This window comes from Peromyscus californicus, unplaced genomic scaffold (genome assembly GCF_007827085.1).
Source record: "Peromyscus californicus insignis strain IS unplaced genomic scaffold, ASM782708v3 Scaffold_24__1_contigs__length_46423439, whole genome shotgun sequence".
NCBI lineage: Eukaryota > Metazoa > Chordata > Mammalia > Rodentia > Cricetidae > Peromyscus > Peromyscus californicus.
This window is the reverse complement of record NW_026294535.1, coordinates 4,681,926-4,709,064: the sequence shown is the minus strand read 5'-3', so window position 1 is coordinate 4,709,064 and position 27,139 is coordinate 4,681,926. Positions and strand designations below refer to the sequence as shown.

General features: G+C 50.5%; 1 protein-coding gene across 5 annotated transcripts in view; it reads left to right on the top strand.

Annotated features, from left to right (window-relative positions):
- The window catches only part of Chst11 (carbohydrate sulfotransferase 11), a 219,302-nt gene extending 194,189 nt beyond the window's left edge, over positions 1–25,113 (top strand). For 4 of the 5 annotated variants that reach the window (XM_052752992.1, XM_052752991.1, XM_052752993.1 and 1 more), the window contains exon 3: positions 20,220–25,113. In XM_052752992.1, the coding sequence (XP_052608952.1) occupies positions 20,220–21,074 (855 nt within the window). In that variant the 3' untranslated portion in view covers positions 21,075–25,113. Of the gene's footprint in view, positions 1–17,807; positions 17,922–20,219 lie in introns of those variants that run through there. The other variant, XM_052752994.1, reaches the window with a different exon arrangement.
- The last annotated feature ends 2,026 nt before the right edge of the window (positions 25,114–27,139 follow it).

Here is a 27,139-nt window from a genome sequence, read left to right as displayed (position 1 = left end):
AATTAAAATGTTTTTTTTTTTTTTTTTTGGTTTTTTTTTCGAGACAGGGTTTCTCTGTGTAGCTTTGCGCCTTTCCTGGATCTCGCGCTGTAGACCAGGCTGGCCTCGAACTCACAGAGATCCGCCTGCCTCTGCCTCCCGAGTGCTGGGATTAAAGGCGTGCGCCACCACCGCCCGGCAAAATGTTTTTTAAAAGGAAAAAAAACTTCACACATACAAGTGGGTGTAGGTTGACTACTGTGAGTGCTTTTCAAAATGACAGTGTGAGGGAACTGACTCCTGCCGCCTCTTCACCAGTCGGGGTTTGGGAGCTTTAGAGTACTAGGGGTCCACAGAGCTAGGAGAGGGGCTCAGACAAGCTGGGGAGCCCAGGTCACCACGCACCCCTTCACCTGGTGTTTCTGTCTTTGGCCTCTCTGCTGCTTAATTCCACACACCTGTGTGTCTTCCTTCCGAGCGTTTGTCTGCGAAGGACAGCAACCCACCCTGTCCTGCTAAAGCCTAGAAGAGTGTGAGAGGCTAGCCTAGGGCACGTCGGCAGGGCTAGGATGGAAGCCAGGTCCTCCTTGTCCCAACCCCTTCGGACTTCAAGCTTGAAGGGTGGGCCTGGCTCTTTACCTGTCGCTGTCCATGAACCTTGCCCCCTCCACACACGCAGCTACCTCAGAATGGTTCCTTTAGCTTCCCGGGGACACTGACCTTCAGTGTGACCTTGAGGACCGCAGCCTGCCTCACACATAGGGCAGCCGTGGCAAGCCAGAATATCAACGCCTGTAGTCCTCTCCCTGGCTCCCTTTACACCTTCCAGCCTTGATGATTTCCTTTTGTAAAATCCCAGAATTGCACCTTGCCCTTTTGCATGGGACCTCTGTGTCTGCTGCCTGATGGGGCCTTTGGTTCCCAAGAGAGCCAGTCCACAGCCGCATTCGAGGCAGGTTTTACTTTAAAAATCCAAAGAAATGCTATCTCAGCTAAGCATTGGGCTTTCTGGAAAACCATACTTTTTTTTTTTCAATGCTGGGGATCGAACCCAGGACTGAACTCACACTTGCTAAGCAAGCACTCTGTCATTGACCTGTGTCCCCAAGTCCTGTCTCTGTTTTGAACTAGATAAATCCCGTCCCCCACAAACCCCACTCACAGACATCCTGACACACTCACTCAAGACTTCTGTCTTCTGAGCACCTCCGTGCCCACCCCTTCCTCAACTACTGTTTCTTGTGAGAACCTGCCACATGCCTAGGACTGGGGTATACGTGTGACAAGATCCTCCCCCTACACTGTGGGACCCCTGGATGTGCTCGCAGATTCTGTGCACACCACCCACTCACTAATGCTTAAGTCTTATTCATCTGTGATCCACGGTCGATTGAGAATTTGGTCTTCATTTTCCTGATACCCACCCCAACAAATCACTTCCTGTTTAGCATTATTCTTAAAGCAATAATAAAGCCTCCTCAGAGTGCCCCATATCTACCTCGGCTTATTTATGAAGATGGACAGACCTCCAGGAGGCAGCGAGGAGTGGGTTAGCCTGAAGGGTGCCTAAATTAGACTCTGGTGTAAAGGGCTATCCCATCCTGAGGGCGCTTGTTACTGTGACTCGAGAGAGCCCTCCCTGGAAATGGGCTGCGTCCTGATTTCCCATTAGAGCCCAGGAAACAGTCAGTGTCTATTCTAGGGCATTTCTTGGTCTCAGAGGAAAACATAAAGTGAACTTAAAGCCTTAAAGAATGAAAATATGACGTGAGCTACATGGTTAAACCTTGAGTACGTAGGCTAACAGAGGTGTGCCAGCCGCCACAGGGCATCCACTGCCCACTTTCACTGTGCCTTCAGGACAGAGTTGTGACATGGGGGGTGCAGGCCTGAGGAACAGGCTGTGGAGTTGTTTGGTAGATAAGAGTCTTCGGGGCTGGGGGATTATTTAATGTGTAGAATTCCAGATGGAAAAATGAGCGGTTTCTGGAGATACTGGAGGCTGCATAACAGTTTAATGCCACCACACTGTGTGCTTCAAAGTAGCGAGAGCCAGGGCTGTGCTTCAGTTGGCAGAGTGCTTGCCTGACTCTCACAGAGGCCTGAATTCAGCCCTCAGCACCACATACGTGAGGTGTGGGATCAGGAGTTTCCCTAACTATATGGCAAGTTCAAGGCCAGCCTGGGCTACATGAGACCCTGTGTCAAAAAGACAAAGAGCAAGTTGACAAACACAGTAGGATTGTCCTACAGAACGTCTTCCTTGCTCCGCTCAGCATCTTGATGTCCACCGTCTTGGTAGCTGCCGTCTTAGCAGGCGTCACCTGAACGATCAAAGTCTAGTTGGACAACGGGTGAGCTCTTGTATAGTTTGGCATTGTCCTTCCCTGCCCAACCCCAAAGGCGGTGAAGTCGGATTGGCAGATACGGCGCCTGTGGTGATGGCCTTCAGAGCCAGACCCCTGTCAGCAGAAAGCAGGACCAGCAGCAGATGCATCATCGGAGGCTTCCTGAGCATCAGAGGGCAGCTGCTCCCTTCTCAGGGCCTCTAAGTGGCACAAAAGCCACCATCAAAGGCGCTTCCACCCTTGGCTCTAGGTCCAGCCTCAGAGTTCAAAGGGAATTTTTGTCCTTTTCATTTGCTGACATTTCACTTAGGAATTGGGTTTAGGGTAAGACCGGATCATACACCCCACCTGCCCCCCCACATGTAGCCCCTCGGCGTGTTCAGAGTAAACCAAGGCAGCTGAGTGGAAACAGAGAGCTAAGGGCCTGTAATTAAAAGGCTGTGGTGTAAAGCAGCTGTCTGAAATTGGTACCTGGTTCTCAGACTAAAAATAGACCCTTTCCACAAACCAAGCAGGAGGATCCTGTGGGGGTGGCCAGTGCAGTTGGAAGACATCAAAAGGTGTGTGCTTCTCGCTCTCCATTCCACTGAAAGAATGGACAGCATCGAGCCTGCTCCAGAGTGGGGTTGTCTGTCAGGGACTGGCCTGGCATGCTGGTAGCATAGACTGGCTGCAGTGTGCCAAGGTTGAGGGACATCAATGGCTATGTGATCTGGACTTAGTCTGGGAGCTTCAGTCCTCCAGGATGTTAGGGACACCAGTGTCATACCTGGATATGGATGTGGTGTGTGTGATTCAAATGTGTCCCCTGCTGAGTCCATTGGCCAAGGTTTGGTATGTCTGAACTGCTAAGCAGAATTAAGGTCCATGGAAGATCAGGTTATGAGACAGATAAGTTTTTCTTTTTTTTTTTTTTTTTTGGTTTTTCGAGACAGGGTTTCTCTGTGTAGCTTTGCGCCTTTCCTGGAACTCGCTTTGGAGACCAGGCTGGCCTCGAACTCACAGAGATCCGCCTGGCTCTGCCTCCCGAGTGCTGGGATTAAAGGCGTGCGCCACCACCGCCTGGCGAGACAGATAAGTTTTAACAGATGGGATAGGGGAGGTGTTTAGGGACAAGCCCAGGACATGTCACGTCGTTGACATTGGGAAGGGCAGTTCTGCTCACTTGATGGTTTTGTCTCATGTTCCTGAGGTCCCCAGTGCAATGATGAGCAGATAGGTCTCTAGGATCTGAAAGGAAATAGGCTTTCATTTGGCTACCCTCTTGATAGTGTAGTCATAGCAATAACAAATGACACTATCAGAACCTCCTAGAATTAATTGTGCCTGTCCTTTGCCGACCCCTGGACATGTGAAGGGTCTGGGTTGCTCAAGTTTTGTATCGTACACCTTAAGGTCCTACATTTGAGACCCCGAAAGCCCTTCAGAGCTCTTCGATCACCCCCAACTACCCTTTAGGGGAACATTAGATGTGTATCCTAGTTGAGAGCAGACAGGCAAGCTGTAGAAGCTGTTCATCTGCCCAGCCGGCTGGAGTTATACAAATCCAAGAAGAAATCCCCTTTCCGAGCCCTGCCAGGGAGCAGAGGGCCATAGGGAGTAATGGTGAGGGCCCCGGTGAGCCGCACTCAGAGTAAGGGCCACCTCACTTTTGCTGTGTTGTCTTAGACAGTAGTGGAGTGGGGGTGATTAGGGACAACACACCCACCACTCATCACACCAAACACCCCTCAGTGTTTGTTTAATGAGTAATGAGTCCTTTTATTGTTGCATTTAAATAGGAATCTACTCTTAAAGACAGCCCATTCTCCAGCCTGTCAGCCATTCAATCAATGGCATCTACTGTGACCCCTAGTCCAGGGAGCCCCAGGCACACACCTCGAACTCACAGAGATAATGGGCTGGAGAGGGGGACAGAAAGAGATGATAGCTTCTACACAAGGCATGGGTTTTCAAACTAAACAACGGTGATGATGCTGATAGGGGCTGGGGCAGTAGTTCTGTGGGTAAAGAATGAAAACTTCGTTTGGATCTTGTAGCACCTTTGAATAAAGCCAGGCATGGTTGTGTACATTGGTAACCCTAGCTCAGGGAGGCAGAGACAGGAGTGTCTCTGGGGTTCCTTGGCCAGGCACACTTCCTGAGTCGGTGAGATCTTGGTTCAGTGAGAAACCCTGCTTCAAAAGAAATTTAGGTGGAGAATGACAGAGGAAGGCTCCCAATGTCAACCCCTGACCTTCACATGCACCCACATAGATGTGTTCTCCTCCACCACACACACAAAAAAAAACCTTAAATATAATAGGAATAAGATGATGATGGTGACGATGATGGTGATAATGGCGATGATGATGGTGATGATGGCTATGATGGTGGTGATGATGATGATGGTGGTGATGTTGGATGGCGATGATGGTGGTGATGGTGATGATGATGATGATATTATGGGGATGATGGTGATGATGGGGATGATGGTGATGATGGTAATGATGGCGATGATGGTGGTGATGTTGAATGGCGATGATGGTGGTGATGATGATGATGGTGATGATGATGGTAATGATGATGATGGGGATGATGATTATGGGGATGATGGTGGTGGTGATAATGGGTGATGGTTATGGGGATGATGGTGATGATGGCGATGATGGTGATGATGGTAGTGATGGTGGTGATGTTGGATGGTGATGATGGTGGTGATGGTGATGATGATGATTATGGAGATAATGGTGATGATGATGGTGATGATGATTATGGGGATGATGGTGGTGGTGATGATGGTGATGATGATGATAATGGTGGTAATGATTGGTGATAGTGATGATGGTGATGATAATGACGGTGATAATGGTAATGATGATGGTGATGATGATATGATGACTACATCATCACTGTCCGTCACATCTTCTCCCTCTCTGGGTGCAGCCTTAATTGAGTAAATGGCTCTTGAAGCAGTAATTAGAGTATAGTCAGTTTCTATTCAGGTGCTTCCACAGAAACTGATTTGCAAATCTCTCCAGGCTGGCCGGAAAACTTCCCCAAAGCTGTGTGCATGGTGAAGCAGACCGTCAGGCTAGCTTCTGCAGTGGGTTCTAGACAAACAGGAAGAAGTGCGTCAGCTCTGCCTCACTGTCCTCAGTTCAGAGACTCCTAGAGTGGTCAGACCCCCTTCAGCACTGGGACCGTTCTGTACCTGCTGTTTGTGCTTTTTCAGAAGCACAGAACTGGAGATTGCTTAACCTCCACCTGAGCTTTGATTTAAAGACAGTGCCCCACGGTGCTTTGCAGTCTGCAGGGCCCTGCGAGGAGTGTGCCTTCTGCTTTTCATGGCTCAAGTGACCTCTCGGCTCAGTTCCGCCTCAAGAGATAGCAAGGACTTGGAAGTCCTGCCCAGTACCTTGATGGTCACAAGGCCCCGATTGCCTGAGAAGGCTTGTCCTGCCCACCCTCCCAGACCCCACCAACTCACAGGCTGGAGGGACAGGGGAGAGGAGGCAGTGGGTGTGGGGATGAGCAGCCACCAACACCTTGCTTCAGCCTCGGGGATCCGCTGAGGCTGTACATCTCCTTGTTCCTGCTTTGCTGTTGAATGGGGGGGGGGGGGGGCCTATGAGGGCTGGGGGGGGATGGCTCAGTTGGTAAAGTGCTTGGCATGTGAGCATGAAGACTGAGTTTGGATGCCCTGCATCCATGTGAAAAGCCAGGGTTACACCTGTCTGTAATCCTATTGCTGGGGACGTGGAAACAAGAGAATCCCTGTGGCTCACTAGCCAGACAGAATCGGGGAGCCCCAGGTTCAGTGGGAGACTTTGTCTTGAAAAATAAAGTAGAGAGCAAGTAAGAAAGATACTGAGGTCAACCTCTTGCTTCTCACATGCGTGTCTACACATGTGCATGTGCACACACAGTCATGTATACATGCACATACCACACACACACACACACACACACACGCACACAGATCAAACCCGGCCTGTGGATCACCGACACTGACAGAAGCGTAAGAAAGAAGCTGGGCAGCCACAGTAGAGCCTGCTCAGTGGCTCTGGTTAATGAGAAACTGGGGACTTTTATTTCCCTCACAGTTTGCCTCCGGTGATCTTTAGTTTCTAGACTCATTTTAATAGTTATAGTAGGCAAGAAAAAGAAGAAGCAGGGAAAAGAAATAAAAAGCTGATATTTGCCAAGACAGACCCACTCCAGAATAGCGGGTAGGAAGGGGAATCTACCTTTACTTCCGCTCACGTTCCCTGTCAGCAAGAGCAAGCCTCTCCTGGGCCTCCTGTCCCTCATCTGAGGATTTGCGGGGTCCTGTTTGGGCCAGCTGGTGTGTGGCTGTGATGTCCCATTCAGGTCCTGGCAATTGGCAAGGGACCATGCACATACCACACACACACACACACACACACACACACACACACACACACACACCCCACATACGTACACACACACATCATATACACACACCATGTACGTACACATACATCACATTTACATCATACACACGGAGTTGCTGTCAGTCACTCCACAGGTGTGTTCCTGCATGAGAATGTGATTCATGGAGAAAGTGTTTGGGAGTGCAGATTCCCAGGCAGAGGGTGGGTTGGATCCCGAAAGCAGGGCATGAAAATCTGCCTCTCCCCAAGTCATACCCCTGGATTCCCACATTCAGCATAGTCCATAGTGCAGTCCTGGAAGCGAGCAGCACACGGCTGCAGCACACGTGGAGCTCTGACCATCTAAGCTGGATAGAGGGGAAGAGATGGGAAACTGCTGGTGAAGGGCGTCACCAAGCACATAGCACTCCACCAGCACCAATTCTCATTGGGGCTGATTGCTGCATGTTGATGCTAATGATGGCAGGGAGAGAGGGAGCCCAGATCCCTGGCAGACATGGAAGGAAGAGGCAGCTAGCTGACTGACATGACCCTGGGGTTGGGGCCATCAGAGGCACTGTTTTGGAGGAAGTGTGGTAGAAGGCAAAGTCTTGAAACAGGAAGCATTAAGAGGGTGGCATTCAAGAGGGACACTCCGAGGCAGAGGACTCCGCCCCATGCAAGTCCCTTAGGTATGAGAAAACACCCACATCTGGTCACCATGGGGTTCTGAGACAGAGCTGTCACCAGGCCCAGGTGTCTGCACTTCCCATGGAGGACAGTGGAGATGCATGGAGGACGTAAAGTAAGGAGGGTTGGAGTCCACACTGTGATCAGAGTGACAGTCTGGTCTGTCAGTGGCTGTCACATCTAGAGGTGATGTGTTTGTATTGGGGTTGTCACAGTGAGGAGAAGGCCACAGAGGGTGCACTCTGGCTCTGGAGAGCCACCTGTATGGACAGCAGTGTCATCCTAATGGGACATAGATGTGCCAGGGACACCTTGCTTTTAATCAGTTGGAGTTTGGGGTCCCTGTGGAGGGTTCTAGGCTGAATCACTTAAAGGAAGGTGAGAATATACTACACCCCTGACTTGTGAATCCTACCTTCCTAGTGCTTCCCACAAAGTGGTCCTCCTTGTACCCTACAAGGTATGGAGAAAGAACATTCCGAAGAGAAGGAATGGGAGGTTCAGTGGTCATGAAAATGACACAAGTGTAGCAAGTTCAGGCAGAGAGAGGGAGTGAGGGAAGGAGGGACGGGAGACCACTGTGATGGGGAGGAGGCTGGAAACAGGCGAATGACTCAAAAGGTTACATAAACAAGGCCTGGCCTAGATGAGCTGCAGACTCACTCAGAGGCATCCAGTTCAGTCCCATAGTGTATTAGTCAGGGTTCTCTAGAGGAGCAAAATTTAGAGACTAAATATATATATAAGGGATTTGTTAGAGTGGCTTATAGGCTGTGGTCCAGCTAATCCAACAATGGCTGTCTGCCAATGGAAGGTCCAAGATTCCAGTAGTTGTTCAGTCCATGAGGCTGGATGTCTCAGCTGATCTTCAGTATACGCCGGAATCCTGAAGAAGTAGGCTCCAATGGCAGTGAAGGAAGGAATGGTCTTGTTAGTGAGAGTGAGGGCAAGCAGGCAAAGAGAGCAAGCCTCCTTCTGTGTCCATTGTGTAAGCTGCCAGCAGAAGGTGTGGCCCAGATTAAAGGTGGATCCGGATTAAAGTTATATCTTTCCACCTCAGTGATTTAATTAAGAGAAAAACCCTTCACAGGTGTCCCCCAGCCACGTGGGTTTTAGTTCATTCCAGATATAGCCAGGTTGACAACCAGTAATAGCCATCACACATGGATTTCCAGATGTCTCTGGTTAGAAGACTCTAAAGTCCAGAAACAATGTCTTGCCCTTCTGGGTTCTGGCCCAGTTTGGAGAGTGCCCCAGGCCGACTGGACTACAGCCCAGTTCTTAAGAAGCTGCATGTGTCCCTTACTGAATGCATCTGGGGAGCCCAGGAGGACAAGTATGTGGTTTGCCTGTGAATAAGGGACTTGTGGAGCAGCCCTCTGAGAGGCAGTTCAGGACCCCACTCGGGTGTCTCTGAAAGATGGGGGCCTTACTCTGACCCGTACTTGTGCTAGGAACTGTATACATACACCCTGAAGCCCTGGCCTGTGGCAGCCAGAGGGAAACACATCCCTCTGCTTCCTGAAGGTCCTCATGGTGTGTCTTGATGGGAGCAACTATGCCTTTGGAAGACTAGAAGGCAGAGCCACACACTGTGGAACTGCAAGCAGCTTAGAGAAAAAAACTGGACATCCCTTTGACTCCAGTATGCATCCCTCTGACTCCAGTATGCATCCTTTTGAGCAGGTTCTAACTATACTGACTTCAGGAAAGGATGTGAATTCAGTATCTCCTGCGAAGTTTCATTAAATTGGGCTGTGTGACTTTTCCTGTGCAGATGCAAGCTGCAGATAGGGCCGAAGAAACAACTCCACCCAATCTAGCTGAGTGAATAGGTGTGTTTATCAGAGTTAGTTATGTAAGTATGGATGCGAGGTTATGTACAGGAGTGTAAACAACTCAGAGGCAGCCATATCACCAAAAAGTCTACCTGAGCATGGATGGCAACTCACAAAACTGCATCCCTAGAGCTCTATGGACAACTTGCAGGCAGCTTCACCAGAGAGTCCCCTCTCCCCAGCAATCGTTATGCCTCATATCACCTTTGCCTTGTAAGTCTGCTCTGTTTTAGGGACTTCCTGAGACTTGTGAGTTTTCTTTACTTCCTAAGTCCTGCAAGCTTCCTTTCCTGGCTTTGCACCTGGAGGGAACGTTTCAATTCAGAGGAAAAGCTCCACAGGAGCGGCCTGTTCTCTTGGATGGATCAGATAGAAGTCAAAGTCTTGAAGCCTGCTTCTAGCTGAAGACAGGTACCCCAGCACAGAATAGCAGGGGTAAATCTGAGCATTGTCACTCTGATGCTGTGAGCCTGGGGATCTAACAACCATGCTAGACCCTGAACTTCAGTTTGTTGGTCTGTAAACTAATAACACCTCAAGGTGGGCAATGGCTGGTACTTGACCGGACACCTGGCACAGATGCCCACAGGTGAATGTGTAGTCCTCTTTTGCCCAAACACTTTGGAGCCATAGACATGTTTATGAATGATCATGTGGCCCAGAATATTCTAGATCCTTCCTTTTCTCCCCAGACCTCCCACTGACTGCCTTCCCAGTGCAGCAGAATGGACACAGAGTGGGGGTATTCTGGCCTCTTCTTGACAGACTATGGGGATTGTTTGTTTCGATTAGAAAAGAGATGTAGAGATAGTGAGGTACTTGCCGTGAAAATATGCTGTCCTGAGTTTTGATATTCAGAATCCAGGTGAAAAGCCAGGCATGCATGTAATCCCAACACTGGGGAAGTCGAGGCAGGCAGATCCCTGGGGTCACCCGCTTAGTCAGCACAGCCTAATTAGCCAGTTGCACACCAGGAGAGAGAGACCTAGTCTCAAACACACACACACACACACACACACACACACACACACACACACACAGAATCCCTACCAGAAGCCTGGCCTATAATGTCTACTGGGCAGGGGAAGTAAAAGCTGAGCCCGGGGGAGCAGACAGACACTGGCTTCTCCCCTGGGAGGCTGCAGGGCTGTCCCCAGGTGCCCTGATTCCCCAGAGCTGGGGGCAGCAGTTAGATCATTTGTGACAGCCGTCCCCACAGGACCCGTCCCCAGGCCCTGGCCCGGATGCTTTCCTGAGCATCTCTTCATTGCTTTGACACAGAGAATGCCACTTAGAGTACAAAAAAAGGCTCCCAGCTTCCCCTCCACCCCGCCCCCCGCCCGCCATGACCGGTGTAATTATGTCTGAGAAGCTTCCTCTCCACGGGGCCTCCCCGCCCCTGGCCTGGTCCAGCCTAGATGGGTCGATCTACTCCTAAGGCCCTGGGAACACACACATGAGGTATACCACAGATTGAATCAGCCAGGATCCTGCCCAAGTCTGCCCTCTGTCCCCAACCTCCCTTAGCTGGCCTCTCTGGCCAGCCTATTTCTGATCTTTCCAGGACTTTATTGAACACTCCTATGTGGGGAAATCAGTGGCTTTCTTCCTAAGCTGAAGCAGCACCGTCACCCGAGCACTCAAGCTGTGAAGGGGGAGACACCCTTCACAGCTTCCCTGCCAAGTGGCATCGGCACTTGGGAACACTCACACGCAGGCATGCAGAACTCCCTGCTGGCGTCTGATTCAACAGCCCATTTTACAGATGAGCACACAGAGGCCCAAGGAGGGTGTCTGGTCTGGCGGCCAGCAGGTGCTAGGTCTCTCCTCTTCCCAGCACACTGCAGTCTCCCTGTTCCCTCAGCCTGCCCCCTGCCACGGGTCCTCTCTCCCTGAAATGTGTCTCATCTGGAACTGCGCTCAGCAAGTAAATGTGCTTGCTACACAAAACGGAAAGCCTGAGTTTGATCCCTAAATCACATGGAGGGAAAAGAGAACGGACTCCCAAGTGATGTCCTCTGACCTCCACGTGCACACCACAGCACACACACACACACACACACACACACACACACACACACACACCCCAAAACCCAACAATATACAAAATAAGATTTTTCCCCCTCCTTTGGAGATAAGAGTTTCACTGTGTAGCACAGGCTGGCTACAGAGATCCACCTGCCTCTGCCTCCTAAGTGTGTGTAACCACACTCAGTCTAAATGAATTTAAAAAGAATTTTAAACACATCAGGTGTGTGGTGATATTAACACCTACTTTATTGGCAAGGAAACTGAGTCTAGGAGGTGGAAAGGACTGACCCAAGTTACATAGCTGTTGTCAGAGTTCACATTCTGTCCTGCAAACCCAGCGTCACCCCAGCTGGACAGCCATTGCCCAGCAAAGCAAATTCCCTCAGGGTTTGCTCAGTGTTTTTCATGGGAGGCACACATTTCCTATTAAATATTATATCCAGAAATGGATTCCTTTAGTCTCTTCTGTTAGCCCAAGCAGAGGCACTGTCCTTTAAAAGAAAATCTGCCTGTTCTTCACTCATTTTAATGAGTTCCCAAATCAGGCCAGCCCAGGAGTGCCTAGCCCACGTTCCCTGTTATGGTTAAGAAAGTAGGGCACCTGCTCAGAACTTGCAGCCATCCCTACTCCACAGGTTTCACAGAAATGTCTCCTGAGAACTGGGGGATGGCTCAGTCAGTCAGTGCTTGAGGACCTGAGTTCAGCCCCGAGAACCCGAATAAAAACGCTGGGCGTGGTGATGATGGTGCTCGCTTATAGCTTCAGCCTTGGGGAGACAGGCAGGCAGTTCCCTGAGGCTTGTTAGCCAGCTGGCCGAGAGAGTTCTGGCCAATGAGAGACCCTGTCTCAAAAAAAGGGGGAGGAAACAGCACCTGGAGAATGACCACAAGTTGACCTCTGGTTTCCACGCCTGTGCACCTGCACACAAATGAACTCATACAAGGGAGCGGCTTCCACTTACATAGAGGAAGTAGAGGGTCTTTTCCTCAGTGCACAGAGGTGGACTAGAACCACGTACATGGCAGCAAGCCCCTGACTGGCTCATCCCATGCTCAGGTCTGGGACCTATCCCTGTACTGCCAGGGAGGCTGCTGGTTGGATAGAGTGAAAAGATTCTTCTCCCTGCTGCATCCTAGGAGTGGATGGCCAAGCATCCAGGGCTGTGCCTCAGTTCTACCCACAGTCTGAAAAAACCTGCGGTTGGGAATAGATGGTAGCAAAGGAATGTCCCAGCCCTGGGTTATGAGCCCATCTCCCATCCCACCCCACTCCACACACATATGCAATAGCTCAAAAATCTGCACATTATATGCGTGGTCTTGACACCTCTGTTGTCCCCAGTTTGGGTGTCTTACTCATTTCAGGGCTCCCGTCATCTGTGTGGCTGTTGGGCACAGCTGTGTGTCCTCAGTTGTGACCTAAAACTCAGGCGCTTACATTCCTCAGCTAGTGAATGCAGAGATGCTGATCCCAATAGCGCCTCCCTGTGGCCTTCCTGGTGCACTGCCGTGAGGACCACAAATAGGCCATCTAGAGAGATGTTAATGTGTTGACACAAAGCTAATCTTCCTTTGTGAATCCTGCCAGTATCAGGCACCAGTGCTCTTGGGACACAAAGATGCGTGGACCAGTCCCAGCAGCCCTGGAGACAGGAAAGGTACTGACTGTGTCTGTAACTGTTGAAGACAGGACTGCTAGAGACAGCGGAGCCTGCTGCCGGGAGTGGCTTCCCAGGGCCCAGGTTTGTGGGTGACTTGTGGGAGAGGGAGGAATATCCGCAGGGCCGGTTCAATCCCAGCCTCCTCCTCACCAGGAATGGTGTGTGCAAGCTTTCAGAAGTGAGGGAGGTGGGGTGTTGAAATCTGCTCCTCTATTAAGAGAAAGGTCAAGGAGCTTCAGAGATAGGTCAGCCAGTAAAGCCCTTGCCGCACAAGCATGAAAGCCTGGGCTCCATCCCTAGAACCCATGTAAAAACTTGGGCATGAGCCGGGCGGTGGTGGCGCACGCCTTTAATCCCAGCACTCAGGAGGCAGAGCCAGGCGGATCTCTGTGAGTTCGAGGCCAGCCTGGGCTACCAAGTGAGTTCCAGGAGAGGCGCAAAGCTACACAGAGAAACCCTGTCTCGAGAAAAAAAAAAAAAAAAAAAGCTTGGGCATGGTGGCATCTGCTTATAATCCCAGCATTGGGGTGTCTCCAGGCTCAGTACCCAGCAAGCCTAGTGAGTCCAGGCCATTAGGAAACTCTGTCTTTAAAAGGTGGGGGGAGGTGGGCAGCATCTAAGGAATGATAGCCAAGGTTAACCTCAGCAAGTACACACACACACACACACACACACACACACACACACGCACACGCACACGCACACACACACACACATGCACGCACATGGTTCTGACACTCTGAAATCTGCTCCTGCTTTACAGTGTGTCAGTCCATGTTGATAGCTAATCTCTATATGGCTGGACATTTGCTCTTCTGATGAGCAGCTTCCAGGGTGCTGCCAATTACATCCGTCCGTCTTCTCTGTCAGTGAGATACCAGATCTCCTTGAGCCAGAAGTTGTGTATGGATGACAGATGTGTTTGGCGTTCACTGCAGCGCCCACTCCTGGAGACAGACGCTCAATTCACAGTTCTCCAGGTGAAACAAAGCCGCCAGAGTTGATATGATGCAAATACCCCAGGGTAGTGGTCAGGAGCAGGTGTCTGGGCCACCCACACTGACCCTACCATCAGGTTCCTGAGGTGGAATCAAGAGGCAACAGTCACCAGGTGACAGGGAGTCTTGCCTGTGCTGAACATTCAAGTTCAATAAAGGCAGTCATCTGGCTGCTGCCCGCCCCTTCCCAGACAGTGCTCCACAATGATTTGAAACAGAGAATTTCTACTTCTGTGGTGTTCCCTAAGACTCATGCATGGTGCTGTGCACTTTCCTCTGAGCCCTCAATCCTCAAAACAGCCCCAAGAACTGCACAGTTACTGTCCCCATGCTGCAGAGTGGGGAACCAAGGCCTGGGGGAGCCAAGACGCTCAGACAAAAGTGTCCAGGAGAACATGTTGCTAAAGTCTCTGGAGAGAGGCAGGATCGAAACCACACAGCCAAGTGTCTAGTCAGGGGCCAGGAGAACCTGCAGGGCCAAGCCACCCCTACCTACCTACCTACCTCCCCAAAATATCACGGGCAGCCCAGTCCTTGAGGGGAGCTGCCAGCCTCCAGCTTGCGCCCTACCTCCTGCCAGCAGTGACTTCCGAGGTCCCCGGAGTGCGTCTGCTAGCAGGTGCAGCGCCTGCCTGCCCCTCTGACTTCAGATTTCTCAGGGCCCAGCCTCCTACTCAGTGTCAGAGCCCTGTCCCTTCCATTGTCCCTTTTCTGGGCCACCATTCATGGGAAGCCAATCCAGCTTGGCAGTGGCCCCATTCCTAGGCCTGAACCCCTCTTCACCAGGCCCAAGACGCCGGAAGCCCAAACAGCGGGTCTGAGATGTAAATAAGGCCCCTGCAGCTGCACCTGGCTTCCTGGAAAGAAGCCCCAACGCATGCACGCGCATGTGCTCTGTGCAAAGCCCTCCGGCTGCTCTTGTTTCCTGGCCTCACTCAGCAGGTAGACGGCACAGGGCTCTTCCCTCATCAGAGCTGTTGCCGTCAGAGCCGATTTCTCCCAAGACCCGCAGCCCATCTGCCAACGCTTTTGTGCATTTGTGCACCTTCAGCCTCTGGCCCAAAGCCTCCGCGGGAAGATGAGCTAGAACAGCAGATGTAGGCACCAGGGAGATGCCGTCACCAAGAACCTATCCAATCTCTGCATCCCATTTCACTCACTCATACCTGCATCATTCATTCATTCATTCATTCGGGCACGTATGACATTCATTCATGAATATATGTACTTATTCATTCATGCATCTGTGCACTGACTGAAGTGCATGAGTGCGTTCACACATTCATTCAACAAACCTTTGACGCTCTACTATATGTCAGGGATTTGTAATACAGCAGAGGACAAAACAGAGGGGGAGACACCTGCACCCCGGGAGTTAGCATTCTAGGGGGATTGAGGACAGAATGAGTGAACTGTGGCAAGCATGCAAGGAGGTGAGTGCTTCAGCCAGACAAGGGCTGAGCCTCAGAACTTCCTCTTAGCAAACCAATGGAGTGAGCGTCTCAGGGTGCCCACCTAGCTTTTCTTTGTCCCAGGGTCCTTAAGCTAGGCGGCTAGCCCAGGTGCAGCAGGGGCACCTTCTTTGGTGCCTTACTGTCAGATGCCCGGGGGGACACCAGCTGGTTACTCACAGGCACCAACAGCCCCAGCAGATCCAGTGAAACTTGACAAGGCTCACACTCAGGTCCCAGCTTAGTCTAGCTGCTGACTCTGGGCCCTCCAAAGCTGTGGTTCCTACCCTGGCAGTACCAGGACCCTGGGGTCCCTGGCAACAGACCTCTGGAATAGGAGTAGAACCCAGCCTAACAGGAGAGTTGAGTCCCCAAGTGGCTACCCTGGAGATGGTAACTCCCAGGTGCATCTTCAGACCCCGGGAGCCACAGGCGTCAATGTTTCGGCACTGTCTTCCAGCACTTGAACTCCAGTCCCAGTTCCAAGTTCCATGACTTTGAGCAAGCTACGTCTCCCCGTGACTCAGTTTCTTTATCTGTAAGTCAGGAATACTGACAGTGCTTGCTTCAGAGAGTGTGAGGCTCAGTGGTGACTCGCATGTAGTGAGTACAGCTTGTGTTGGCTAGGGCTGTGGTTTCTTCAGCAAATCCATCCGTCTGGTGCTCTTTCTATCCCTGCCACTCAAGACAGGGAATGAGCTCAGGTCCTCATACTCACAGGCAAGCATGTCACCAACGGAACCATCCTCAAAGCCTTGCCTTCAGATTTTTTAATTGGGAAACCAAGCCTGGACCCAAGCCAACAGTTGCAACAGGTGGAGAGTCATTGGAAGCTTCTGGATTTACCTCTTTATCTGGCCTTCCATTTCCCGGGGTCTCCCCAACAACAGGCAGTGAGGGGGTGCTGCTTGCTTCGGTGTGGGTCTTGCATCCCAGGAGACTGCAGACCTTTCAGGGCAGCCTGGCTTTTCCTTTTAAAATAAAACACAGTAAAACTTTAAAGACTTCTTAAAACACCCCCTAAGCTTGGTCCTCACACTAATTACAGTCGCCTTTCAAAACGTCCAGATTAAAAATAGACATCAAATCAAGCATGCCGGATGCAGCCCAGAGCCAGGAGCTGTGTTCAGGACATCCTAGGCCCCACCCTCCTCGGCCTATACTTTGGGGACATCACAGGGAGATGAAAGGAGTTGGTGGCAAGGCGAGGGTGGAGTCTCTGGGCATCTGATAGTGAGCTGTGTTCTGTGTTCTGTCATTAAGAATGGCTGTGAATTGATCCAAGATGTTAGAATTCTACCATTTCTACATATCGTGGATCTGCAGCTCTCAAAGCGTGGTCCAGCACAACAGTCATACTTGGCATTTGGTTGAATTATCTTTCCCACTCCAGTTCATGTTAGGCCCTTCCTTTAGCCTGGAGGACCCTAGGATATGACTGGAATTGGAGACAGGGTTTTAAAGATGCCATTAAGGAAAACTAAAGCTGCTTAGATGTTATGCTGGTTCAGGGGTGCCTGTCCAGGGAAAAGACACTGTGAAGAGGCAGCAGGAGAGGCCCTCGTGGGCCAGGGAATGAGGCCTCACAGGGACACCCTGGGGGACTTGATCTTGGAATCCAGTCTCCATTACTGTCAGGGAATGCACTGCTGGGGTTAAGCCTCACTCCGTGGCATCTTGCACAATCTCAGCAGAGGAACATTGGCAGACCTTCCACCCTGCCAACGTCTCCAGCCCTGGCCGGAAGCCAGAGAGCAGCTGGAACAATGTGACCTCCGCACGTGCCCACATTTGAGAAGCACTGGCATGAGCTGTCACTGGGGCTGAGGGGAGCCAGCCCAGGAAAGAGAGCTGGGGCTGTGGGGGAGGGCTGCTCCACAGGGCAGATGTTCTTTTCACGGGTTCTGCGATCTCTGTAAGTCTCAGTGGGTTCCTTCCTTGAATTGGGGACCGTATGCATCCCTGCATTCTGTAGGCAATCCAGCATTGACATTTAGTCAGCTGAAGACCGAGCCCTTTGAAGACCCCATCCTGAACACACTGAATCCAAGAACCTCCCTCCCTGCCTGGATTTCCCGAATCCCTTAGATCTGGCAGTTTCTGCCCCGAAACGATCGAAATGCTTTTCTCTTTGATAACAAGAGCAAGGAAATTCTGTCTCGTTTCCCCCTGTGTCCCTATTGCTCAGAAGCTCACAACCAAATAAGATCCTCAAAGTTGCACACAGATCCTCTGCTGTGATCTCCTCAAACCCATTTGAGAGGGGAAAAAAGGAAGAAGGGAGAGATGGAAGTGGGGGAGGAAGAGATTCATCTCCCAGCGCTGCTCACCGACAGAGCCGCCAGCAAATCCCTGCCTCGTAGAACTGACGCAGCTTGGCTGGCAAGCAGCAGGGACTCCTTCTCCTGAGAAGGAGCAAACTGTTGGCCACTCCTGTGCCTTCTTCACCCCTTTGTCTCCTGCTGTCCCCACAGAGCTGTCCCTTGGGTATCTAAGCCCCTCAGACAGCGCCTGGATTCTGCATGGAATGTACACAGAACGTGTTGTTTGTAAGTTACGGCCATTGCTACAGCTCCTTGAGCCCTGGTTGGAGGCAAGAATGCCATCCGGTTGGGGGATGTGACAGGAATGGGTTTTTAAGTTGCAAGCCAGAACTCCTTGTTGTCCTGAGTGGGCATTCAGGCTACTCTGCGAGGTCTCTCCACTTCCGTCTGGGCATTCAAGCAAAGAACTCGTCTTCTCCTCCAACCTGCTGAAAACTTCCCCAAATCCAGGTCTCTTAAGGCAGGCTTCAAAGAGGCCAGATGGAATTCCTGGAGCCTAGAGCTCTGTGTAAGAATTTCATCCCTTTTGTGTTTTTGTCTTGGTGATTGGAGATATTTAATGTGTGTGGGTGTTTTATCTGCCAAGTATGTCTGTGTACTCTGCGCATGCGTGGGGCCCACCAAATGTGTTGGATGCCCTGGAATTGGAGTTACAGGTAGTTGTGAGTCACCATGCAGGCCCTGAGAATTGAACTTGGGTGACAGTGCTCGTAACTGCTGAGCCATCTCTCTAGTGATATTGGTGATCTTTTGAAACCATTAAGCATTTCTGGGTAACATGCCTCACCCTAGGTCTCGTTGTTCCCACCATGGGACATCAGGGTGCTGGTACTCATTGATAGCCTCAGGGATACCTTGACATCCCATTTTATCACCTTGAGCTAGTTAGAAATAAGCAGAGAAAGAAAGTATATACCCATCAAGTGAGGTCACTGGAGGCTGAGTCTGCAGGATTGAGCCCCTAGACTGAACAGGAACTGTGCTCAACCTTGAAGGTGGCCAAGACCCTACACTTGGCTGTTTTAAGTGTCTTCTTTCTACAGACAAGGCAGGCAAGACTCGCTGAAATCAGGGTCCTTTGGGTCTGTGCACATTTTGGGGTGAATCATACAAATTATGGCTCAGTGCTGGAGGTTCGGGGCTGGCTTCGGAGGTCCCACCTGAGCCCTGGGCTCCACTGACTTGCATATCCCGTGACTTAGATGTTCTCCTGATCCTCGTGCATTCTCAGGTCTTGAAGCCACTTATAATCTGGCCTAAAGAGCCAGTGACCTAGGACAGTCAGTAGTGACCTGTGGCCACAGGGCAAGTGTGACATAGACTTGGGCTGTGCTATGAAGGACACCCAGAGTCAAGGGTGTTCAGGGAGGGAATGTGCTCTTCTGTGGTGTGTTTATGTCAACAGAGAGAGTGAGTGGAGAGTCCAATAGGGCCCAGCCACAGCATTCTGGGCCAAAAGTGAAGGGTGAACAGTTGGTTTCTCAGGAGTATTCCTCTGTTCAGAATGCGTGAGGTGTAGGCGTGAAGCTGGAAAGGCAGGTTGGTAGTGGACTGTGGATGTCAAAAGACAAGTGTCCGAACAGGGATGTTGTTCTTGGGGTGAGAGGAAGACAGGACCCCCCCCCCCCCAGAGCGGCTGTTACATAGCCCCAGAACCTCAAGTCAAAATGACAACAGTTTCCTTTTATATTAAAAAAAAAAAAAAAAAAAAAAAAAAAAGGAGCATGTTGCATAAGCCAGCTAGGTAAGCGGCAGAGTGCACCAAGCTAACTAGTAGGGTGTCACCACACTCCACGTGATCTCTGACCCTCAGGGTGCTGGGAACCAAGATGGTAGCAGACCAGGGCAGAGTAGGTTTTCCTATCTGGGTGGCCTGAGAGAACTCTTCTGACTGGGAATGATCGGCCATTCTAGCTCCATTTCTGTTGCTATGACAAAATATCCTGACCAAAGGCAACTTGATGGGGAGAAGGGAATATATTTGGCTTACAGTTCTAGACTATAGCCCGTCACCAGGGATGGGGGTGTAGGGGTGCGGGGGGTGATGAAGGCAGTCACACTCAGTCAAGAGCAAGAGCAAATACATCTTGCTCACTTGGTAGTGTTTTTCGCTCTTAGATAGTACCGAGCCCAGCCTAGGGCATAGTGATGCCCACAATGGACTGGGTTTCCCTACATCAGTTAACAATAGAGACAAACAAGAACACAGGCCCTTCTAAACCAGATAATTCCTCATGTAGACTCTCTCACCAGATGATCCTAGGTTGTGTCAAGCTGACAGTTAAAACTAACTAACACGTCTACTTTGGGGAGGGCCTTTTGCTCTCAGAGAACACAGCCGTCTTCTGAGGCATTCCCCCCTGACCTCTGCGGAGCCTCCCACGCTAAGCAGTTAGGCTAAGTCTCACCTCACCCTGTCTGCCTCGCGGGGTCTATCTAGATGACTGAACAAATGGATCAGCGTCCACATAGGAGTGTTCTAGGCAAGCACTGATTCTCCTTCCTCTTCTGTCTCCTCTGCAGCTGGAACTGTCCAACACTGCCATCCTGCACCAGATGAGACGGGACCAAGTGACAGACACCTGCCGGGCCAACAGTGCCGTGAGCCGGAAGCGCAGGGTGCTGACCCCCAATGACCTGAAGCACCTGGTGGTGGATGAGGACCACGAACTGATCTACTGCTACGTGCCCAAGGTGGCATGTACCAACTGGAAGAGGCTCATGATGGTCCTGAGCGGCCGGGGCAAGTACAGCGATCCCATGGAGATCCCAGCCAACGAGGCCCACGTGTCGGCCAATCTGAAGACCCTCAACCAGTACAGCATCCCAGAGATCAACCACCGCTTGAAAAGCTACATGAAGTTCCTGTTCGTGCGCGAGCCCTTCGAGAGGTTGGTGTCAGCCTACCGCAATAAGTTCACGCAGAAGTACAACACCTCCTTCCACAAGCGCTACGGCACCAAGATCATCCGGCGCCAGCGGAAGAACGCCACGCAGGAGGCCCTGCGCAAGGGGGACGATGTGAAGTTCGAGGAGTTCGTGGCCTACCTCATCGACCCCCACACGCAGCGGGAGGAGCCCTTCAACGAGCACTGGCAGACCGTCTACTCCCTCTGCCACCCTTGCCACATCCACTACGACCTCGTGGGCAAGTATGAGACGCTGGAGGAGGACTCCAATTACGTGCTGCAGCTGGCTGGAGTGAGCGGCTACCTGAAGTTCCCCACCTATGCAAAATCCACCAGAACTACGGACGAGATGACCACGGAGTTCTTCCAGAACATCAGCGCCGAGCACCAGACACAGCTGTACGAAGTCTATAAACTGGACTTTTTAATGTTCAATTACTCAGTGCCAAACTACCTGAAGTTGGAATAAAGGGGTGAGGGGGTGGTTGGGGAGAGGGAGAGAATCCTGCTTTTTAATTTAAGATTTTTATTTGTCAAAAGAATTCTATGGATACTGGGTTATTTTGTAAGTTAATATGTCTTTGTGGGGGATGCTGCGAGCGGCATGGTCAGAATTATTTAAATCCTCCATGGGAAAGGACAGCTGTCTTCACAGGGGAGCGGGGTGGATCGTCCCTGTTTTTTAGAAGCGGAAACTGCAACCCCGTCTCCAAGGTGTCTTTGTGTTCTGGTGAATTCCACAAACTGTGCATTCCGTAAAGTCTAATGATTCTTATTTATAGTTATTTAAACGTAGTCTCTGTATAGGTTTCTTTTTTTGGCAGCAGACTGCTCATGTCTTTCTAGAAGAAACAACGGTCTGTGCTTTGCTGGCTATGGATTGTTTAGGGGCTGTGACTGTCCCCAGTAACCTCTCATAGAATCGTGTGGTGACAGCTGCTGGGATGTGTGGCTACCACCATTCAAGAGACCCTGCTAGAAATAAGTAAATCGTCCTTGCACTAAGAAACAGGGGTGGGAATGGTTCACACTGATTGCTAGCAACCCCAAAGTAAAGAAATGCAAATTTTTTAACCCAAGGAGAGAGTGGATAATAGCGATTTTTCTGTTCACCAAAATTAGCAGTCTATAAGAATAGGCTTTTTGTGGAAATTTATAACCGGCACGTGCCGGGTCTAGTGAAGGCAGAATGACTGTCTCTTTATATTTCATAAATATTTATTGAGCACCTACTGTTTTCCAGGCTTGACTGCAGGTAGAATATTGAGTGAACCCAGTAGCCTTGGCCCTCAAGAAGCTTTATGTGAACACAGGGCATACAGCTCAACAGTGAACCAGCCCCCATCCTTGTGGTCCTCGCGCAGGGGGTTGACTATTCTCAAATGGCCCAGAGAGTCCATGACCCCAGCAAGTTTGCATTTCCCTACAGCTCAAATTTGAAGACTCCACATTTGAATCAGTTCACTTAACTAGCTGAGCGACCGAAGTTCATTGCCCAACGCAAGAAACAGTAGAAACCTTTTTGATCATGTACGCCTACTGCAGTTAGACGCCTGTAAGCCTCAGTATTCTCCAGGCACAAATGGAGGAGTGCTGTGATTGACTAGTGATGTCTGCCTCGGGTAAGGGAAGGGGAACATTTCTCAAGTGCCTCCTACGGTGATTGCCAGTCCACATCTTTTCCTGCCGGCCACTTTAAGTGCACTGCATATGTCTGGAGATGTGCAAAGATCTGGCCTGAAGGTTAAAGGTGGACTGTTGGTACCCATAGGCACGTGCACACCCTCCCATGTCCTGCATTGACAGAGCATCCAGGACAGCCACCCGGGATCTTAACCCATGCTCCCTCTCCCCCAGAATGCTGGAAACTTGGTGTTTCTGGTTCCTTGCTGATCAACACCCAGACCTAGTCCTTATTTCCAGTCATTTCTGAGGCCTCTCAGTTGACATTTGAGCCACACTCCTGTTACAGCCAGTGTCCGGGTGGGTAGCAGATGCTGTACATAATAGTTCTAATGATAGGGGAGGGTGTGGGGTGTAAATTTCGCTTTTTGTGTTTTAGTTGGTTTTGTTTGTTCGGTTTTTGTTTTGATGCAGTGTGGAGGGAAGGGGTGAGAATATTCTGAAAAACAAAAAAAATGAATAATTTATTCACAGAAACTATTAAAATGGTATTGTTAGGCTCACAGAGAGCCTGGGAGCAACAGTAGCTGCTGCTCTGTCTCACTGAGGAAATTATTTTATTTAACGTGAGGGAAATGTGAGCCCGAGCAGCTGACTGCAGCTATTTATAAAACGCAGGTACCTTCCCCAGTTTCTCCCCCTCACCCCTGATAGATAGGTTTATGTCATGTGTTTGACCAAGAACAGTGACAGACTTTGGCTGTCCCTGGAATAGAGAGGGGACCCCCTCCTCAGAAACTGGCCTTCTGCTGATACAACAGTCTGTGTGGTGTTGCTGATGCATGTTCCACAGAGCCCAGGCTCTGTAGGACATCAGTTTGGAGGGGTTTGTGGTCACATATCCTTAGGAAACAAAATTAAGTCAGGTTCTTCTCTGCAGGACTTTTCAGGGCCTTGAATACATGGTCTGCCTTGTGAATCCGGGAGAATGCAGCATCTCTGGGCTGCATGACCTGGGTGCCCTGTATGGCAGATATGTCTTAGCTGGTATTTCACACAGTAGCCTTTGGTGAGGGTGATCTAGCCTGTCTGAGGTCTGCAAAGATTGACAGCTGCCTCCCAGATCCCTCCACAAACAAGCAAGCTGAAACAGCACCACAGCATCTGTCTGAGAACTTTGAAATGAATTACTCTTTACCTAAGTGGGATGGCTCCATCTGGATGCTACCCCAGACAGCCATCCCGTCCCTTCACACACAGGGGAGGGTAGTCTTGGGTGCTGTGGAGGGCAAAGTTGGCATAAGGACACAGAAATAGCCCCCACTTCCTGGCCTGAAAGGCCACTCAGTGGGGACAATGACCTCATGACAAACACTTCTCACTTCCACCCACAGTTTGGAACCATGTGCTTCGGGGGTTTGAAACAGAAATTTATGTTGATTTTCACGTTTTGCGTTTTTGTTTGTCTTTTGTCTGTGGTACAGTGCTGTGTGCAGATGGCAGTTCCTCCATTCCTCTCTCTAAAGTGAGAACGATTGTCCTTCAGGGGACCATGGAACATCACCATGCCTCTGGATTGAGGGGCTCTCTCTCCTGTTTTGTGTTCACATTTTGTTTTCTAGTGACAATTTAAAAATATGTATTGGTTCGACTGTTCTGTAGGATGTAGAAAGTATTCTGTGTCCCTGGCTAAAGACATCCATTGGTGAAGTGTGCTTGGAAACCCAAGTGTTCTCTACAGGAAAAATGTTGAAAGGACTTTCTCTTGCATGCCTCTCATGCTTAGCTAGGAAGAGGAGCTGCTGGTGTCCTGGCTCTGAGCCACTGTTCTAAGGTGCAGCTGTGTTTTTAGGACCAGGTACAGTCAAGTAGAATGGCAAGGACGTGCCTGCTTAGCCTACCCCTTTGTTGGAAATGTCTAGACCATCAGCCACAGGGGTCCCTGCCTACAGCCTCTACAGCCTCCCCTGCCTCAGTACCCTTCTCAGCTGGTCTGGGAAGCAGGGCAGCCCATTGTCCGGGTCTCAGAGGGGCCACCTGGTCCCAAGGGCAAGCCTTTCTTTCTGCTTGTTCAGCCAGAAGGAGAACTGTGGGAACCAGAAACTTCACTCTGGCCAGCCCTCTGGAGCACAGAAGTCTAGTCCAGGCTCAGAGAGAGCTCCTGGGCATTGCACAAGGCCCGAGGACACTTAGCTCATATGATAACAATTGCATTACTATCCTGCTTCAACTGACAAAACCACAGGGACTTTGCTTAATTGCTTCCTCTGCCCAGGCCTCCTCTGTACACACACACATGCACACATGGATGTGCACATACATACATGCACAGTAGATATGCACACATACACTGCACAGTAGATATGCACACACACCCATACACAAATGGCCCCAGCCTGTGCGCTCCTGGCACCCAACTCCCATCCTGGCCCACCTCTTCGTCAGCAGGTCTGACTCTGTCACTCCCCCAGGTTCTGCCCACCAGCATCCCCCGGCTTTTCCCCCCGCCACAGCTAAACAGACCCTCTGAATAGGCAACAGGACCGTCTAGAACCAGCTGGACCCTTGGACAGCAGCAGGCAAATTTGGGTCTGCTCTCATCAGGTACAAAAGGCGGTATCCGTATTCTCTTCTGAGCATGCTCAGTCAGGCATCTGGACATAGAACTTAACATCTTTGTGGAGTGTGTTTTTTACATATTTGTATGCAGTCAAGGGCCTGTTGTAGAATTCTCTCCCTGTATCCTGCTATACTGTTAAAGAAGCTGAATTCCATGTTGCCAACAGACGCGTGAAATGTTCCCAAACCTTCCTCCAGGAAAAGCCATTCAACCCTGATTATTTTTCTAAGTAACTTCAATTAAATTGAAGAGAAAAAAAAAGCTACTTTCTGTGTATGGTCTCTCTGTGGCTCATTGATGAGACGGTGGGGTGGGGTGGGGTGGGCTGTGCCCTCCAGCCTGTGGGTGCCCTGCTCATGTGTCTGAGTGTGGACATGAGACTCAGCTGTGGTGAAGGCCCCTCACCTCCGGTGACCAGGTCGTTTGTGTTAACTGGATGGACGAGGCTTTACTCCATTCTGCTTTTCTCTAGAAGTCTCTGTGCTTGTTGGAAGGCCCGCCGGCTGGTGTGATCCTGCCACCGTGTCAAAAACAAGGACAGTGAAGACCCCGTGGGTGGTGGCAGAGCCAGTGTGCAAAGGTAGTCTGATGTGTCCTCACACCCTATGCCCTGGTACCGGACTGTGTCTCTCCCTGAGTAGCATCCTTCCTTCCTTCCTTCCTTCCTTTCTAAATTTTTTTATTTTTTATGTTCCTTGGGGTTTTGCCTGCATGAGGATGCCAGATCCCCCCGGAACTGGAGTTTACAGACAGTTGTGAACTGCCATGTAGGTGCTGGGAATTGAACCCTGGTCCTTTGGAAGAATGGCCAGTGCTCTTAACCGCTGAGCCATCACTCCAGCCCCGGCAGCTGCCCATTCCTACAGCTGGGAAACCACAGAGCCACTCTGCAGACTCCACTCAATTTCTCTCCCCACATCACCTCCTTTGGCTGCACGGATGGTCTCAGTCACTTTCCTTGTTGATGTGACAGAAGCCACTTAAGGAGAAAAGAGCCTGTTTTGGCTCGTGGTGTGAGGGATACAGTAGTCCTCGTGGGGGAGGGTGTGGCAGTTGATCACATTGCATCCATCATCAGTAGGCGTGGGAAGATGACTTAGCTCCCATTCTCCTTTTTATTCAGTTCAGAATCCCAGCCCAGGGCATGGTGCCACTCACTTTTGGAGTGGTCTTATCTCAATCGTAAAGCATCCCTCACAGGCATGCCTAGAGGGTTGTTCCCATGGTGATTCTAGACTCCCACTGAGTTGACAATTGTTTTAGTTAGGATTTCCATTACTGTGAAGAGACACCATGACCATAGCAACTCTTACAAAGGAAAACATTTAATGGAGTGGTTTACAGTTTCAGAGGTTCAGTCCATTATCAACATGGTGGGACATGGGAGCATGTGGGCAGACATGTTGCTGGAGCTAAGAGTCCTAAACCTTCATAAACAGGCAACGGGAAGTAAACTGAAACACTGGGCGTGGCTTGAGCATGTATGAGACCTCAAAGCCCGGCTCCACAGTGACACACTTCCTCCAACAAGGCCACACCTGTCAAACAAAGCCACACCTCCTAATAGTGCCACTCCCTTTGGGGGCCATTTTCTTTCAAACCACCACAACAGTCAAGATTGGCCATCACAGTTGGGCACGATTTTGGTGCATTTTTCGTTGCTGTGACAAAATGCTTGAGGTGGGTACTTGGTGAGCATGTTTATTTGGTTCATGGTTCAAGTAATAGAATTATGCAGATGTCCTAGCAGAAAAAGAGACCCTCTGGTACGTCACAACAGAAATGGGAAGAGAACAGAACTTGCAGAGGGATCCGGCAGGAGAGAGGGGCTAGGGAGCCAGGCTTGACTACTCCCGACTCCCTCCCACGACTTCAGTACCGAGGTACACACTCAAATGCTACCCAAATTCCAGCATCCATCTTTTAGCTTTGCTGCCCAGATCGCCTCCCTGTGTTTTTCCACGGAGGAATCCTACTTGAAAGCTTCTTCTAGGAGTCAATCTCAGCCACACAGAGCAGGCATCAGTGAAACAAAAGAGGGGGTAAGCCTGGTGTGCAGCAAGCTCATAACCCCCCACCCCACCCCCGCACTCACTGGAGCAGGAGGATTGCCCTGAGCTTGAGGTAAGCCTGAAAAAAATTCTGTGACGTGTGTGTGTGTGTGTGTGTGTGTGTGTGTGTGTGTGTGTGTGTGTGTGTGTGTGTGTGTTCCACAGGTCAACCTTCAGTATCATTCCTCAGACACCATTTTTTGTGACAGAGTCTCTATTGGCCTGGCGCTCACCAATTCA